This window comes from Cydia splendana, chromosome Z (genome assembly GCF_910591565.1).
Source record: "Cydia splendana chromosome Z, ilCydSple1.2, whole genome shotgun sequence".
In the NCBI taxonomy this organism is placed as follows: Eukaryota; Metazoa; Arthropoda; class Insecta; order Lepidoptera; family Tortricidae; genus Cydia; species Cydia splendana.
The window spans coordinates 45,506,070-45,521,216 of record NC_085987.1 but is presented as its reverse complement, the minus strand read 5'-3'; the positions used below and the strand labels follow the sequence as shown (position 1 = coordinate 45,521,216).

Genomic DNA, 15,147 nt, shown 5'->3' with positions numbered 1-15,147 from the left:
GCCGTCGAGTTTCATCTGATGGGACGTATTTGTTAACCTGTGATAACGTCAATCTGGTCTTAACTCCAACTTTGAGTCATTTTGCACGCAATTTAAACTTAAAACACGCACATTTCTTTTAAACTATAAATAAATTAATGTATTTATGAAAGACGGATCGTCTCCCAATTATAATGACTTTTAGAGCCATTCATGTCAACTGTCACACGTTTTTGCGTTTAGAAACTTCACATTTTATTGTTATTAACATTTTTTTAATAATTTAAATAACATATTTCCTAAAATTATTGAAAAATCAAATATAAATTCATGAAATACGGACAAATTCAATAAAGTGCCGCCATTTTTATCAGGCGGTAAAATCGTTAACCAGTGGTCTACGACCGGTTAAGGGCAGCGTAACTTTTTAACAGACGTTAGGCGTGGTGCAACCCAAATATGCAGTTAGCGTTCGTTAGCGCCATCTTTAGCCATGATCAGCACATCAAATGGGCACGGTGCAACCCGCCCTAAATTAAAAAAATGCCCCAGAACGAAAATAATGGCTTCACAAATTGGTATTCTTGCGTCTGCACCTCGTTTTATCGGTAATATCGGTCATTATCGGCGGTTGAATTCGGCGAGCCAATTTTGCGTTTGCGTCCGAACTCCGTTTGACATTGTTTTATTTGTAAAGGAAAGACTTGAATATTAATTGAAGTTCTTTATTTTTAGGAAGCCATCTTCGATAACATTCTATTCCAAATTCTAAAACATATTCTAAACATAGACAATATATAAAAACTATAACACCATAGACAATATGGCCAGTATGAATCATGCCCCTTTTTTAATAAAAAATAAAACATCTCATTGACGTTGACGTGACAGGTGACATCTGACATGACTGGTCATACTGTAACATAAATTTACAAGTTGTTTTTAATCGAAACAATCTTTATAATTAAATACATCTGTGAATAAATGTTAACACAAGTTAAGTTAAATATGACATCAGTGAAAAAGTGATAAGTGTAAATTGTACCATTGATATTGGACGACAAAGCAATGTTATAAGATGTACGGATTATAGAGTAACCCTGTATGGTTGTAATTCCTATTAAAGTTATAAATCTAATCGTTTTGGTTTAATTACTTGCCTTCCTGTTCTAGTAGTATAGTTACCAGTAGGCACTCTACGTATAACAGTGTCAGTTATAGGAATATTAGGAATATTGGGACTATTGGCACAATTAGGAATATTGGGACTGTTAGGTGCACAATTAGGTGGTGAAGATTGAAATGAATGTTGATTTTTGGAACTATTGGCGTTTGGTGTTGAACATAAAAACGAATGTTGATTTTGATCAGAATTAAAAGCATAAGAATCATGGTTATTATTTTCAAGATCTTTAGTATTATTGTAACTTATACACTCACTGTCAGAATCAAAAGGATAAGAATCATAGTTATCATCATTATTTTCAAAATCTCTAGTATTTGTGCGAGTTACACTTTGACTGTTCTGTGGACAATAAATATGTTGCTGATTGCGTCTATATAAAACATTATCACTATCTTTTATGACATATGAACGAGGATGATCAGCCTTAGATACTATTCTACCTTTATGCCATTTATTATCAGAAGGTTTTTTCTTGAAATAGACAAAATCATTATCATTCAAAGCAACAGACATCCTAGCATGTTGATTGTAGTAAGATCTCGTTTTATCTAAATTTACCTTCTTATGTTCCAAATGTTCTTTAAAGTTTACTATTTTAGGCTTTAAAATGGTGACTTTAGCCGGTAGCTTTGTTCTTAATTGCCGCGACATTAGTAATTGAGCAGGAGAACTAAGATTTCCTCTCGGGGAATTCCTATACTGTAGTAAACCAATATAGGGATCTGTTCCTGATTCATCACATTTTCTGAATATATTTTTGACAATCCTAACACTAACTTCAGCGAGACCATTAGATCTTGGCAAGTATGGACTTGAGGTAATATGTTCAAATTCCCAATTGATTGAAAAAGCTTTGAAAGCTTGAGAGTTGAATGGTGGACCATTATCGGTAAGAAGTTGTAATGGAACACCATGGCGAGCAAAGATAGACTTTAAGTTAGTAATAACAATGTTACTATCACTGCCTTTCTGTAAATGAGCGACTTCAATGTAATTGGAGTAAAAATCCACAACAAGTAAGTACTTTTTGGACTTATAGTCAAAGAAATCTGCAGCTACCTTTTCCCAAGGATATATAGGTTGTTCATGCGACATCATTGGATCTTTAGGCTTATTATTCATGAACATAAGGCAATGTTCACATTGTTTTATCTTGGACTCTATATCACTATTGATGTTAGGCCAGTAGACTGTACCTCTAGCCTGACCTTTGGTTTTCTCAATACCTAAATGACCTTCATGTAAAATAGAGAGCATTTCAGATCTCAAAGACATGGGAATGACAACACTTTGACCTTTAAAAACTAAGTTATTAATGACATGAATCTCATCTCTGATGTTCCAATATGGGGAGACAATAGGATCAATTTCCTTTTTAGAATTAGGCCATCCATTTTTGAAATAAAGTTTCAGTTTTTGTAAAGATTCATCTTTATTAGTGTGTTCAAGGATTTTATTCAACTTGTCTTTAGTAATAGCCAAATGAGAAGTTAATAAATTGACATGAATTTCTACATCTTTTTCTAAATCATTGAAATTGAATTCACAATTAGACTCATCTTGTACCGGAGCTCGAGATAAGGTATCAGAGATATACATTTCTGACCCTTTAGTATAAGAAACTACTAAATGATATGCTTGTAAGGCAATCATCATGCGTTGTAGTCTAGCAGGAACCTCGGCTAATGGTTTTTTGAATAAGGTCACCAGCGGTTGGTGATCAGTCTCTACATGAACAATGTTACCATACAAATACTGATGGAATTTCTTAGCACCAAATAAGATAGCAAAAAGTTCTTTTTCTATTTGTGCATAGTTTTCTTGAGACTTGGTAAGGGACTTAGACGCATAAGCTATTGGATTTCTCCCATGAAAAATCACAGCACCGACGGCAGACTTTGAAGCATCAACTGACATTCTTATGGGCTTCTTTAAATCAAAATGAGTAAGGACTGGTGCTTTACAAATTAATGACTTTAGCTTACCAAATTGTTTTTCATGAGATTGTGACCATTGCCAAATATTTTCTTTCTTTACCAAATCTCTAAGAATACTAGTTTCCTCAGCTAAATTTGGAATGTATTGACCTAAGTAATTTACCATTCCTAGGAATCGTTGCAGTTCCTTGACATTTGTTGGACTAGGCATTTCGGTAATGGCTTTTATTTTTGACTTATCAGGAGAAATGCCATGTTTGTTAAACATATGACCCACATAATACACTTCAGACATATTAAATTGACATTTTGACCTATTGAACTTGATGTTCACTTCCTGTGCTCTTTTTAAAAGATTGGCTAATCGTTCGTCATGTTCAGCTTGCGTTTTACCAAAAACTAATAAATCATCTATGAATATCTGAACACCAGGTAAGTCACCAAATAATTGGACCATAGTTCTATGAAAGATTTCAGAACTTGAATTAATTCCGAAAGGTAAACGAAGGAATTTGTACCTGCCAAATGGGGTATTGAATGTACATAAATCGCTACTTTCCTCGTCTAAAGGTATCGTCCAGAATCCTGAGCTAGCATCTAACTTGCTGAAAACTGTCGCTCCAGCTATATTTGATCGCAAATCGTTAAAAGTAGGAAACGTATAGTGAGGTCTTTTTATAGCCTCATTCAAGCTACGTGGATCTAAACAGACACGAAGGGTACCATTTGCTTTTTCGACTACGACAATAGAGTTGACCCAATCAGTGGGCTTTTCGATTTTTTCAATGACATTTAATTTTTCCATTTTATTTAATTCATCTTTTAGACGCGTTTGCAAAGCAAAAGGTATTCTTCTAGTGGCACTAATCTTAGGTTTGACACTAGGATCCACATCCAAATGAGCTTTTACGGGTAGACAACCTAAACCTTCAAATAAATTTGGATATTTATCAACGACATTGGGTACTGACCTTGATTTTGAAGATTTTAGACATGACTTTTTAGGATTTTGACCGACCTTTTGTTCTTCAATGTTTAATACCCTTTTGACTATCCCAAATTCATCAATGGTTTGTTGTCCAATAATGGTTCGACTTACAATATCTGCTACCACAAAATAGACCGTTGCTGTTTCATTGTTGGAAAATGTGCATTTTAAGTAGCATCCTCCAACAATGGGTATTTTGTTACCTGTGTAAGAATAAAGTTTATGATTAGCACTAATGATAGGTACATTTTTATCCAAGTCTTCTAGTACAAATCTGGAAATAACATTGATTTCAGCACCTGTGTCAATCTTACATGGCACAGTTTTGTTGTTTACTTTTAAGTTCATTGTCCATTTACTTTTATAGGAAGGGTTATCAATGCTTGCTATGATATAAATATCATTATCCCTGCGGATGCTTACCATGTTGACATTCTTGTTGAAGAAACAGCATTTTTCGTAGTGGTTACTTCGCTTGCAAATTCTGCAAGTGACTCCTTTGGCTGGACACCTAAAACGATGTATTTGCCCACAGCGTGTGCATGTGCTCGTACGCGAGTTGCTGGGACTTCTGTTTTCACGACGGTAGTTGTTGCTGGGACTTCTGTTATCACGACGGTAGTTGTTGCCGTTTGACGTTGACGTTCTTCGAGACTGTGACATGCTTCTTCCAGTTGAGCTATTACGACGATGCTGCTGACGGTATGATTTTGAAACTGCATCAACTGTTTGATTTTCATTACTGTTTATCTTAGATGATCGTTCCTGTGATAATTTCATACTCTTTGCAATTTTGAGGCATTTTTCGATTGTTAAGTTGTCTTCTTGTAGCAGTCTTTGTTTTACTTTTTTATCCGATATCCCAATTACAAATTTGTCTTTTATGAGACTATCTTTTAATCTGTCAAATTCACAATAGTTACTCAAGTTGGTTATTACCGTGACATACTCTTCGAAATCCTCGTCGGAATTTTGCTGTCGTGAGAAGAAGTTATACCTTTCCACGGTTAGGTTTTTAAGAGGATTGAATTTGGCGTCGAATTTTTCTATCACTTCTTTTAGAGTGGCTGTTTTTCTATCTATGGAGAAAGAATTAAATATAGTGAGTCCTTCATCTCCAAGTAGGTTGAGTAATATGGCTACTTTTCTATTTTCTGGGAAGTCGTCGAGCTTGTTTGCTTCCGTGTAAATTTCAAATTTTTGTTTCCATATTCTCCATCTTTCCGGGACTTGACTGTCGATTTTCAAAGGTTTTATTGATCCAATTATTGAAATATCTTTGGCATGGCGTTCATCTTCTTCATTATCCGACTTCTCATCTTCTGACACCATGTTTTATTTGTAAAGGAAAGACTTGAATATTAATTGAAGTTCTTTATTTTTAGGAAGCCATCTTCGATAACATTCTATTCCAAATTCTAAAACATATTCTAAACATAGACAATATATAAAAACTATAACACCATAGACAATATGGCCAGTATGAATCAGACATTAGTAAAGTAGTAAGTAGGAGTCTTGCCCATCACTAGTAAATTCATCATTCAGAGACAATTTCAATATGGCGGTTTGTTTACATAGTTAGCAAGTTCTATTGAAATAGACTTTAGTGTCCCATCCCCTCTCCCTGATGCAACCCCCCCTTTTAGCATGAAATATGTCCCGGTTGACAGATTTTTTTATTTTTTGGGGAAAGTACAATATAGGAAGTACAATAAGTACAATATAGGAAGTGTCAATGAAAGAAATAATACCTATTAAATTCTTAACAAAAAAGGATATTTTTTTTTTTATGATATGACGCACCATATTCATGTTATGGCCAAATGAACTTCGACAAAATTTTACCGTTGAAAAACATGTTGAAGTTCAATATAACATAGTACGTGATAGTACTGAAAGAAATCTTACACGGAGAATAACCTTGCAAGCTTATTCTCCGCATAAGAATTCTTTCAGTACTATCACGTACTATGTTATATTGAACTTCAACAAGTTAATACATGAATATGGTGAGTCTTACCATAAAGTTTAATAGGTTAACGCGCTTGTAACACCTCTGGAGTTGCAGGCGTCTATAGGCTACGGTGACTGCTTACCATCAGGCGGGCCGTAAGCTTGTTTGCCATCGATGTGGTATAAAAAAAAGTTGCATGTAACCTTTTTTGTTTAAAATTTATTAAGGGTTATTTCTTACCTTGACACTTTATTACTAACTTCAATACTTTTTTCAAAACTTAATAAAAACCGTCAACCGGGACATATTTCATGCTAAAAGGGGGGTTGCGTTAGGGGGAGGGGATGAGACACTAATGTGCGTAAAGCACCATACCCAAAGGTATTATACTACATTCATTGAATGCTGGCTATAATTTGTTTGTCTTCCCCATACATTAGAACACAACTTGACCGAATCATTAGGTATGTACCTAAACCATGTGTATAATTTATTTTCAATGATTTTAATTTTTAACAAGCAGAAACGTCTGCTAACGATGCTACTAAGCTTAGAATAAATTTAAAAGTGGAAAAATTACTGTCTTGTGTGAGATTTGAACTCACGGCCTCTGGATCGATACTCCAGCGCGCTGCCATCTGAGCCACCAAGACCTCATCCATAGCCAGCAAATCTTTCCACCATATTGCGGGTCAAGGGGACCCTAGCGACATCTACCTTAAGAGTGTTACACTTTCTTAAACGGCTACCGGAGTTCCGAGTTCGAGAATTAATTTAAAAGTGGAAAAATTTCTGTCTTGTGTGAGACTTGAACTTGTCTTGCCAATGTAACTTGGAACTCCGGTAGCCGTTTAATAAAGTGTAACACTCTTTAGGTAGATGTCGCTAGGGTCCCCTTGACCCGTAATTTGGTGGAAAGATTTGCTGGCTATGGATGAGGTCTTGGTGGCTCAGATGGCAGAGCGCTGGAGTATCGATCCAGAGGCCGTGAGTTCAAGTCTCACACAAGACAGTAATTTTTCCACTTTTAAATTTATTTTCAGTGATGCTTAATTTAATTTGCAAAGGAGCAAATTTATTTTATTAATTTTGCTTGATTTTTTTATTTGTTATTCAACTCAGGAGACTGAGATTAGTCCTAATTTTAAATCAGTAGGTACTAAAACGGTTATTCAGGGTCATTTTTGGACCGTTAGCCATATTTGAATATGTCATTATATAGTGTGTCAAAGGACCGTCTAATTTCAAACATAGATAGAGAGAATCATACTATCTTTGTCTTACACTAGTACTGGCACCCAAAAGAAAAGGATGACTATAGTTTTTTTTGTTCCTATTTACTGACAAATTGGTTTGACCAGCTATAGATCAGCAGTACAATACATTTTTGAAAAAAAATTGGTACTTTTTTTGTCGTTTTTATCCATCTAAAACAAAAAAATTGGGCACTGTACTCATTTCTTTCGATTCGTGCACTACTATGGCAAACACAACACATTGCACTAGGAAGGGATGGTACGATCTTATAGCCAATAGCCCATTATATAAAAAACGTGTCAGTTGACGGATTTTCCCTAAGGTTTGGGAATCTGTTTTAAAAGGTTTAATACTCCTGATTGTAAAAATAGGCCGGAATTGCCCCGAAAAAATATATTTGCCAATAAAATCTAAAATAAACCTTAAATTGAGGTCGCTAGAGTTTAGTTTCGATTAAGAGTTCACGGTATTTGTTCACTTGACGTATATGTTTGTAATACGTCACGATACCAGAAAAATCGTAGGTTGACGGAATAGCCCCAAACCGTCGGGAAAATCTGTCAACTGACATGTTTTAAAAATAAAATCATATTTAAATAACCAGCAGTAATTTAATATGAGTACCTGTATATAGTTAAATAAATGCTTAATCTATTACAGTGATCAAGTTTATTAAAAAGTAAATATCATCTTAGTTATGATCAGCCAAAGTGAACTTATCAAAAAGTATGACGGAAATGCCCTCCCTGACCTTACTTACATATAAAAATAAGGGTGTATTCGATGCACTCTAAAATAATGATGTGCCAACGTTGGCAACGTTCTTGCGTGGGAGACTTCTCTGAAAATACTTATCAGATAAATATTTATTTGTGATGTTCCAGGAGAAAATGTACCTTATGGCGGCTGGCGCTTACGTCGCATAGCACCGCAATAGTATTGGAGCGGCGTTAATAATATAGCGTAAGCGCTGACCGCCATGAGGTACCTTTGGGGTATTTTTTGTCATCTAAGTCCTGAGGCAATTTATTTTACAGTAGGTACATATGGTCCCTATTTTCCCGCTAAAAAAAAAAGAACTATTACGACAAATATCATGTGAAAATTTTGGGCAATTGTAAGTCAGTAAGAGTCGATATAAATAAAATGTATACTTATCTAATACCTTTGAACGAACAATTCTTGTTTATTTATACATTTCGGGGATCTCGGAAACGGCTCTAACGATTTTGATGAAATTTACGATATGGGGTTGGGGTTTTCGGGTGCGATAAATCGATCTAGATAGGTCTTTTCTCTGGGAAAACGAGCATTTTTGAGTTTTTATATGTTTTCCGAGCAATGCTCGGTCTCCCAGATATTGAAATTTAATACCATAATATGATAAACAGTCACATAATAAAAACTCTAATTTCCTTATCCACGTGATTGCCGCCATACATGACGCGGGGAATAATGGGAATACACAGTTTTCCCCTTTTCCATGACTTTGTATTCTGTCTCCAGAGTCCGGCTAAGATAACTTTTCACCGACTTGAACAGACCAAAGTGAGGGAGTGTTATTACAATCGTCATATTTTCATAGAAATTTGAGATTAATGATGACATTACCACACTTTGTCATCGCGAATGACACTATATCTGATTGGCGAAGTATGTTTTATATTATTTCACTGATTGAAACTATTTTGCTATTTTTGGTTACAGATGTGGTTAACCGTGCTAATCGTCGTATTAGCATTATGCCTGTTCCTATACCTGGATACGGTTAAACCAAAAAACTTCCCTCCAGGCCCGAAATGGATCCCGATCTTCGGCAGCGCCCTAGAAATATACCGTATGCGCCAAAAAACAGGGTATCTTTACAAAGTCTTCAAGCAGATATCTGAAGTGTACTGTAAAGACAGTCCTCTACTAGGACTTAAAATAGGCGTGGATAGAATCATAATGGTGAACGGATTAGATGCTCACAAGGAAATGATGTTCAACGAGGATTGCGACGGAAGACCTAACACCATCTTCTACACGACAAGAACTTGGGGCTTGAGGAGAGGCGTTCTTCTATCAGACGGAGAACTCTGGAAGGAACAGAGGAGATTCCTCTTGAAACATTTGAAAGAATATGGCTTTGGACGGAAAGGAATGGCAGATATAGCCAGCTTTGAAGCTGCGCACATGGTTAAGGATGTTCGAGCACTTATTAACAGTAATAAAGATGGAGGGGTTATACACATGCATAACTTCTTTAACGTGTATATTTTGAACACCCTCTGGTCTATGCTTGCTGGATTGAGATACGAACCGACTGATCCGCAGATGATAGTCCTACAGAAGCTGTTATCTGATCTTTTCAGCACCATTGACATGGTGGGGACAGTTTTCAGTCATTTCCCTATCCTTAGCGTGTTTGCTCCTTCAATGTCTGGGTATAAAAGCTTTGTGAAAACTCACGAGAGGATCTGGAAGTTTCTGAGAGAGGAGCTGGAAAGGCATAAGCAGGATTTTGATCCTGAGAAGCCGGATAAGGATTTTATGGATGTTTATATCAGAGTCCTGAGATCTAAGGAGGTTCCCAACACGTATTCCGAAGGTTGGTATTTTATAAACATGTATTAAACACCACCCGTGCAAACTTTACCGTACATAGTACTTAGTAGGGATTCAATGTAAGCCCTCGACGTAACTATGTCATTTTGCTCTTTTGTGACACAGTCTACTATTTAACCCTTAATTCTGTAACGTCCATAATACTAAACATAACCTTTGACGCTCAACTTACTAATTTTTTTTTAACCAGAATCATTGCTACAATTGTGCGCCGAGGAAGTTTGAACTCCCGACCTTCCGTATTTTATTTAAAATTAAGGGTTAATATTTAGTCGGATGTTCTCAGGTCAGCTGGTGGCTATATGCATGGACATGTTCATGGCCGGCACGGAGACGACCAGCAAAAGCATGAGCTTCGGCTTCAGCTACATGGTGCGAGACGTGGAGGTGCAAAGGAAGGCTCAGGAGGAGATTGACCGCGTCGTGGGCACCAGCCGGCCGCCGCATCTCGACGACAGGCCTAAGTATGAGCTACCTTCTGAGGCGTTTCCCTTGCGCTATTACATGGGGTTCTTGAAGAAGCTGATATTTAGGGTTTTCAAAGGTTGGTAACGCATAAGTGGCTCCTCTGATGTTGCTTATGTACATGGGCGGCGATGACTGCTTCCCATCAGGCGGCTCGCCTGCTCGTTTGCTTCCTATAACATAAGTATGCCATGTCATTTGTTCATTAACTTCAGAATCTTTACATCTTAGACCGGCATGTAAAATTTATTGCTTGGAAGACCGTCATAGGACAAGTACTCTCGTATTTGGATACGTACGTCGCTCAACCAAAAAAGGAAGAGAGAACTCCTTCTGCTCCACCGAACTTCTGTAAGTGAAGTATATCGCCGCTATACTTACTCAACCTCGTATCTGCAACACTCATTTAAGACAAAAACACCTGTATTCCGAATGAAAGAAAAGCGACATTTCCATCAAATGTTTGTTGCAGATATGAGGTTGAGTAAGTATAGCGACAATATGTACGATATGTAAGAGTTAAAAGTGACAAAGGAGCTTGTGGGCGGTCTTCTCCACCTTTACCTACTCTTATATGTATGTCATCAAGCTACCGAGATATTTCTACAAGAAATCTATTATCCGTGACACATAATTCGTCATATCATCTTATTTTGCCAAGCGGACCCCAGGCTCCCATGAGCCGTGACAAAATGCCGGGACAACGCGAGATAGATGATGGTTGGCGCAGATCCCTTGCAAATATAGTTCAGTTTCCTTTTAGTGTGAATTTTTCATGGAATTTCCCCTTAAACCCAACATCCAGAAACGTGTAAGGAACGGAACTTGTTATGGTTTCAGCCGGCCTAGCCAAGGTTACAATCGCTATCGCTTCGACAACGAAAAGCATTATGTCTCTCTATCACTCTTCCATATTAGTGCGACAGTGACAGTTGCGTTTCGATCGGCATCTTGGCTACGCGGCCAGGTTAGGCAATAAATATTTCGGGCAGTTCTCGTCTAACGGTCACGTTTTTCATCCGATTCTCGTGAAATGTGGTGAGCAGTTTCGATAATTATCTATATATTTTTGTCAATGCAGTGTTTGTTACCTTTCAAAGTAGCGGAGCTACCGAAATTCTACCAGCCGACAAGAGGAAACAACTCAAAATTTGTATCTATGTAATTACTTTGCCAATTTTGTGGAGAAAATGCAACTTTCTCATCAGTTTTTGACGAATAAAAGAGCCTTTACGTGCTGTTGTGGTGAAAAGTATTTTCTAAAGATTTAGTGAAGCGTAGTGCCATCTATGTTGTTAAATGGATAAGAACGCAGACTTCGAAGAGTCGCGTGTACGGCACGGCTGCTTTGTTTGCAAAAATGCACTAGATGGCGTTGTTATTAAAATTTATTTTAGATTGTATTTAAGTACGAGAAAATGATGAGTGATGACTGCTAAGCTAATCTATGAAGTCATATTATATGGGGTGGAAAGATATATAAGAATTAGGAGCGAAAAACATATGCCATAAAAAAATTAATACTCTAATATTGAATAAAAAACCGAAACAAATCAAACGAAGGGGCATAGCTGTGTTTAATACACACAATATTTTCTTTAATGTCAATACCCAGGGAGGAAACTAGGGACTACATTTGTCTGGCGAAGCAGTAGTCCCCTTTCGTCTTACTTACTTCACTGACGCATTGACCCAAAATGAGTCTTGGCCTCCAACACAACAGCACGCCATTTTGCTCGGTCCTGCGCGGATTCACGCCAGTTTTCACTGTGACGCTCACGGAGATCTACCTCAAAAGAATGTCTGTATGTATGTATGTATGTAGTCTTAACCCTAGTAGCATTTTCGTTGGGGCCTACGGTGCCAACGGTAGGGAAAACGTTGGGATGAGGTTCGTTCCGTAGGCAACATTAATTTTGTATTGGCCCACCATCGCATTTACCAACATTCGCTGTGGCACAGATGCCCAACAATGGGCCTTTGTGTATTTTGGTACCGTTGGCTAACTCCTCAATTGTTAAAGGCACGTTAGACTAGCAACCCGCCCCGGCTTCGCACTGGTTAACAAATTATAAACATAAACCTTCCTCAAGAATCACTTATATCCTTATATTGATAAGTGAAAACCGCATGAAAACCAGTTCAGTAGTTTTTAGGGTTCCGTACCCAAAGGGTAAAAATGGGACCCTATTACTAAGACTCCGCTGTCCGTCCGTCCGTCCGTCCGTCTGTCACCAGGCTGTATCTCATGAACCGTGATAGCTAGGCAGTTGAAATTTTCACAGATGATGCATTTTTGTTGCCGCTATAACAACAAATACTAAAAAATACGGAACCCTTGGTGGGCGAGTCCGACTCGCACTTGTCCGGTTTTTTTAAGTATATCGCGAACAAACATACAAACACAAACAGACAGACACGGCGGGGGACTTTGTTATATAAGGTGTAGTGACAGTGATATTTGTTACAGCATGCCGTACTGTGAAGCGATAGTTTACGAGAGCGTACGCCATTTCATGGGCCGCACGTTCAGCGTGCCTCACCGTACACTGCGAGACACCGTGCTTGCCGGCTACAACATACCTGGGGTGAGTTGTTAGGTATACGAAGCGAGTTTACGAGAGCGTATGCCATTTCATGGGCCGCACGTTCAGCGTGCCTCACCGTACACTGCGAGACACCGTGCTCGCCGGCTACAACATACCTGGGGTAAGTTGTTGTATACGAAGCGATAGTTTACGAGAGCGTACGCCATTTCATGGGCCGCACGTTCAGCGTGCCCCACCGTACACTGCTAGACACCGTGCTCGCCGGCTACAACATACCTGGGGTGAGTTGTTAGGTATACGAAGCGATAGTTTACGAGAGCGTACGCCATTTCATGGGCCGCATGTTCAGCGTGCCTCACCGTACACTGCGAGACACCGTGCTCGCCGGCTACAATATACCTGGGGTAGGTTGTTAGGTATATGAAGCGGTTGTTTACCAGGGCGTACGCCATTTCATGGGCCGCACGCTCAGCGTGCCTCACCGTACGCTGCGAGACACCGTGCTCGCCGGCTACAACATACCTGGGGTGAGTTGTTAGGTATACGAAGCGATAGTTTACGAGAGCGTACGCCATTTCATGGGCCGCACGTTCAGCGTGCCTCACTGTACGTTGCGAGACACCGTGCTCGCCGGCTACAACATACCTGGGGTGGGTTGTTAGGTATACGAAGCGAGTTTATGAGAGCGTACGCCATTTCATGGGCCGCACGTTCAGTGTGCCTCACCGTACACTGCGAGACACCGTGCTCGCTGGCTACAACATACCTGGGGTGGGTTGTTAGGTATACGAAGCGAGTTTACGAGAGCGTACGCCATTTCATGGGCCGCACGTTCAGCGTGCCTCACCGTACACTGCGAGACACCGTGCTCGGCGGCTACAACATACCTGGGGTAGGTAATTACGTGTCACCAAATGATGCTAATGTTAATAACGGCCTCCTAGTCGATAGCAGGCGTGGCTCACTCCGCGATTTCGTCGCGTCGCAACAAGTAGCTACAAGTACATCCATCCCACACCAATTTTGGTGGCTAGCCATAGGCCGCGCGTGGCTCTTGCTCCACCTAGTGGTCATATCTGTCCTAATCGTAACAGACGTGTTTTGTTACAAAGTGAATCTTCTGTACCTAGTAGTGTTATATATTCATTCTGTGTTTATAGTGAGCAGTTGCAGTGCGTTATATTTATAAGAGCAGGTGGTCCCGAGTTCGAATCCTGGGAAGAGCATTTATTTGTGTATTTTATTACAAATATTTATTCCTGAGTTATGGTATTTTCTACGTTTAAAAGCCTCAAATGATATCTATTTTTTTTTTCAGGACACAATGGTAGTCGGCAACTTTACGAACATCCTAATGGACGAATCTCTTTTCCCCGACCCCCACTCCTTCAACCCGGACCGTTTCATCACCAGAGGGAAAATCAATGTTCCCGAACAGTATTTCCCGTTTGGCCTGTCAAAACACCGTTGCATGGGAGAGGTGCTGGCCAAGTGCGAGATCTTTGTGCTGACGGCGACGCTGCTGCAGAACTACACGTTTCATCCGATAGAGGGCGAGATGCCGTCGTTGGAGCATATAGATGGCGCCACTCCTGCCGCTGCTCCGTATAATGCGAGAGCGGTTCCTAGGGCACACGTGATTGAGAAATGGTGTAGAGAAGCATAAATACTATAGGTACAGCAGAGTTATTCAAAGCAGTAAAAAAATCGCTAACCTCTGTCCTCAGATGTTTGTAAAATATTTTGTTTTTTTATTGACACTTTTCGAGACCCCGTGAGTCCCGTGACCTCGGAATCTAGAAGCTTCGTAATAACTAGTGGGGTCGCGATCTATTGTATATAAATAGTGCTGTACCTTACGGGTACTCGGGAGGAACCTAAAGAACCAATTCCTGTGGGTCGTATAAACAAAAATATTATAATTTAATTGGTTCATTGGTTAATTCTAAAAACCGGCCAAGTGCGAGTCGGACTCGCGTTCCAAGGGTACATTACCCAATTTTTAATGTTGTATTTTTAACAATTTTTATATGTGATACGCGAGTGAATTGCCTTTAAAAAACCCGTAGGGGTCGGATCAAAAACTAAGTTATTAGTCCGACTCACGCTTGACTGCATATTTGTAATAGGTTTTCCTGTCATTTATAGGTAAATAATTATTTAGTATATTTTTTTCTAACTTTAGGCCCAGTAGTTTCGGAGATAAAGGGGGGGGGGGGTAA

The 15,147-nt window shown here is 39.0% G+C and overlaps 1 protein-coding gene across 2 annotated transcripts in view; it reads left to right on the top strand.

The window, feature by feature from the left end:
- The window catches only part of LOC134804073 (probable cytochrome P450 303a1), a 372,282-nt gene extending 357,671 nt beyond the window's left edge, over positions 1-14,611 (top strand). For both annotated transcript variants that reach the window (XM_063776975.1, XM_063776974.1), the window contains exons 2-5: positions 9,012-9,894; positions 10,198-10,375; positions 12,847-12,964; positions 14,244-14,611. In XM_063776975.1, coding sequence (XP_063633045.1) covers positions 9,012-9,894; positions 10,198-10,375; positions 12,847-12,964; positions 14,244-14,591 — 1,527 coding nt within the window. In that variant the 3' untranslated portion in view covers positions 14,592-14,611. The remainder of the gene's footprint in view (positions 1-9,011; positions 9,895-10,197; positions 10,376-12,846; positions 12,965-14,243) is intronic.
- Positions 14,612-15,147: the final 536 nt, after the last annotated feature.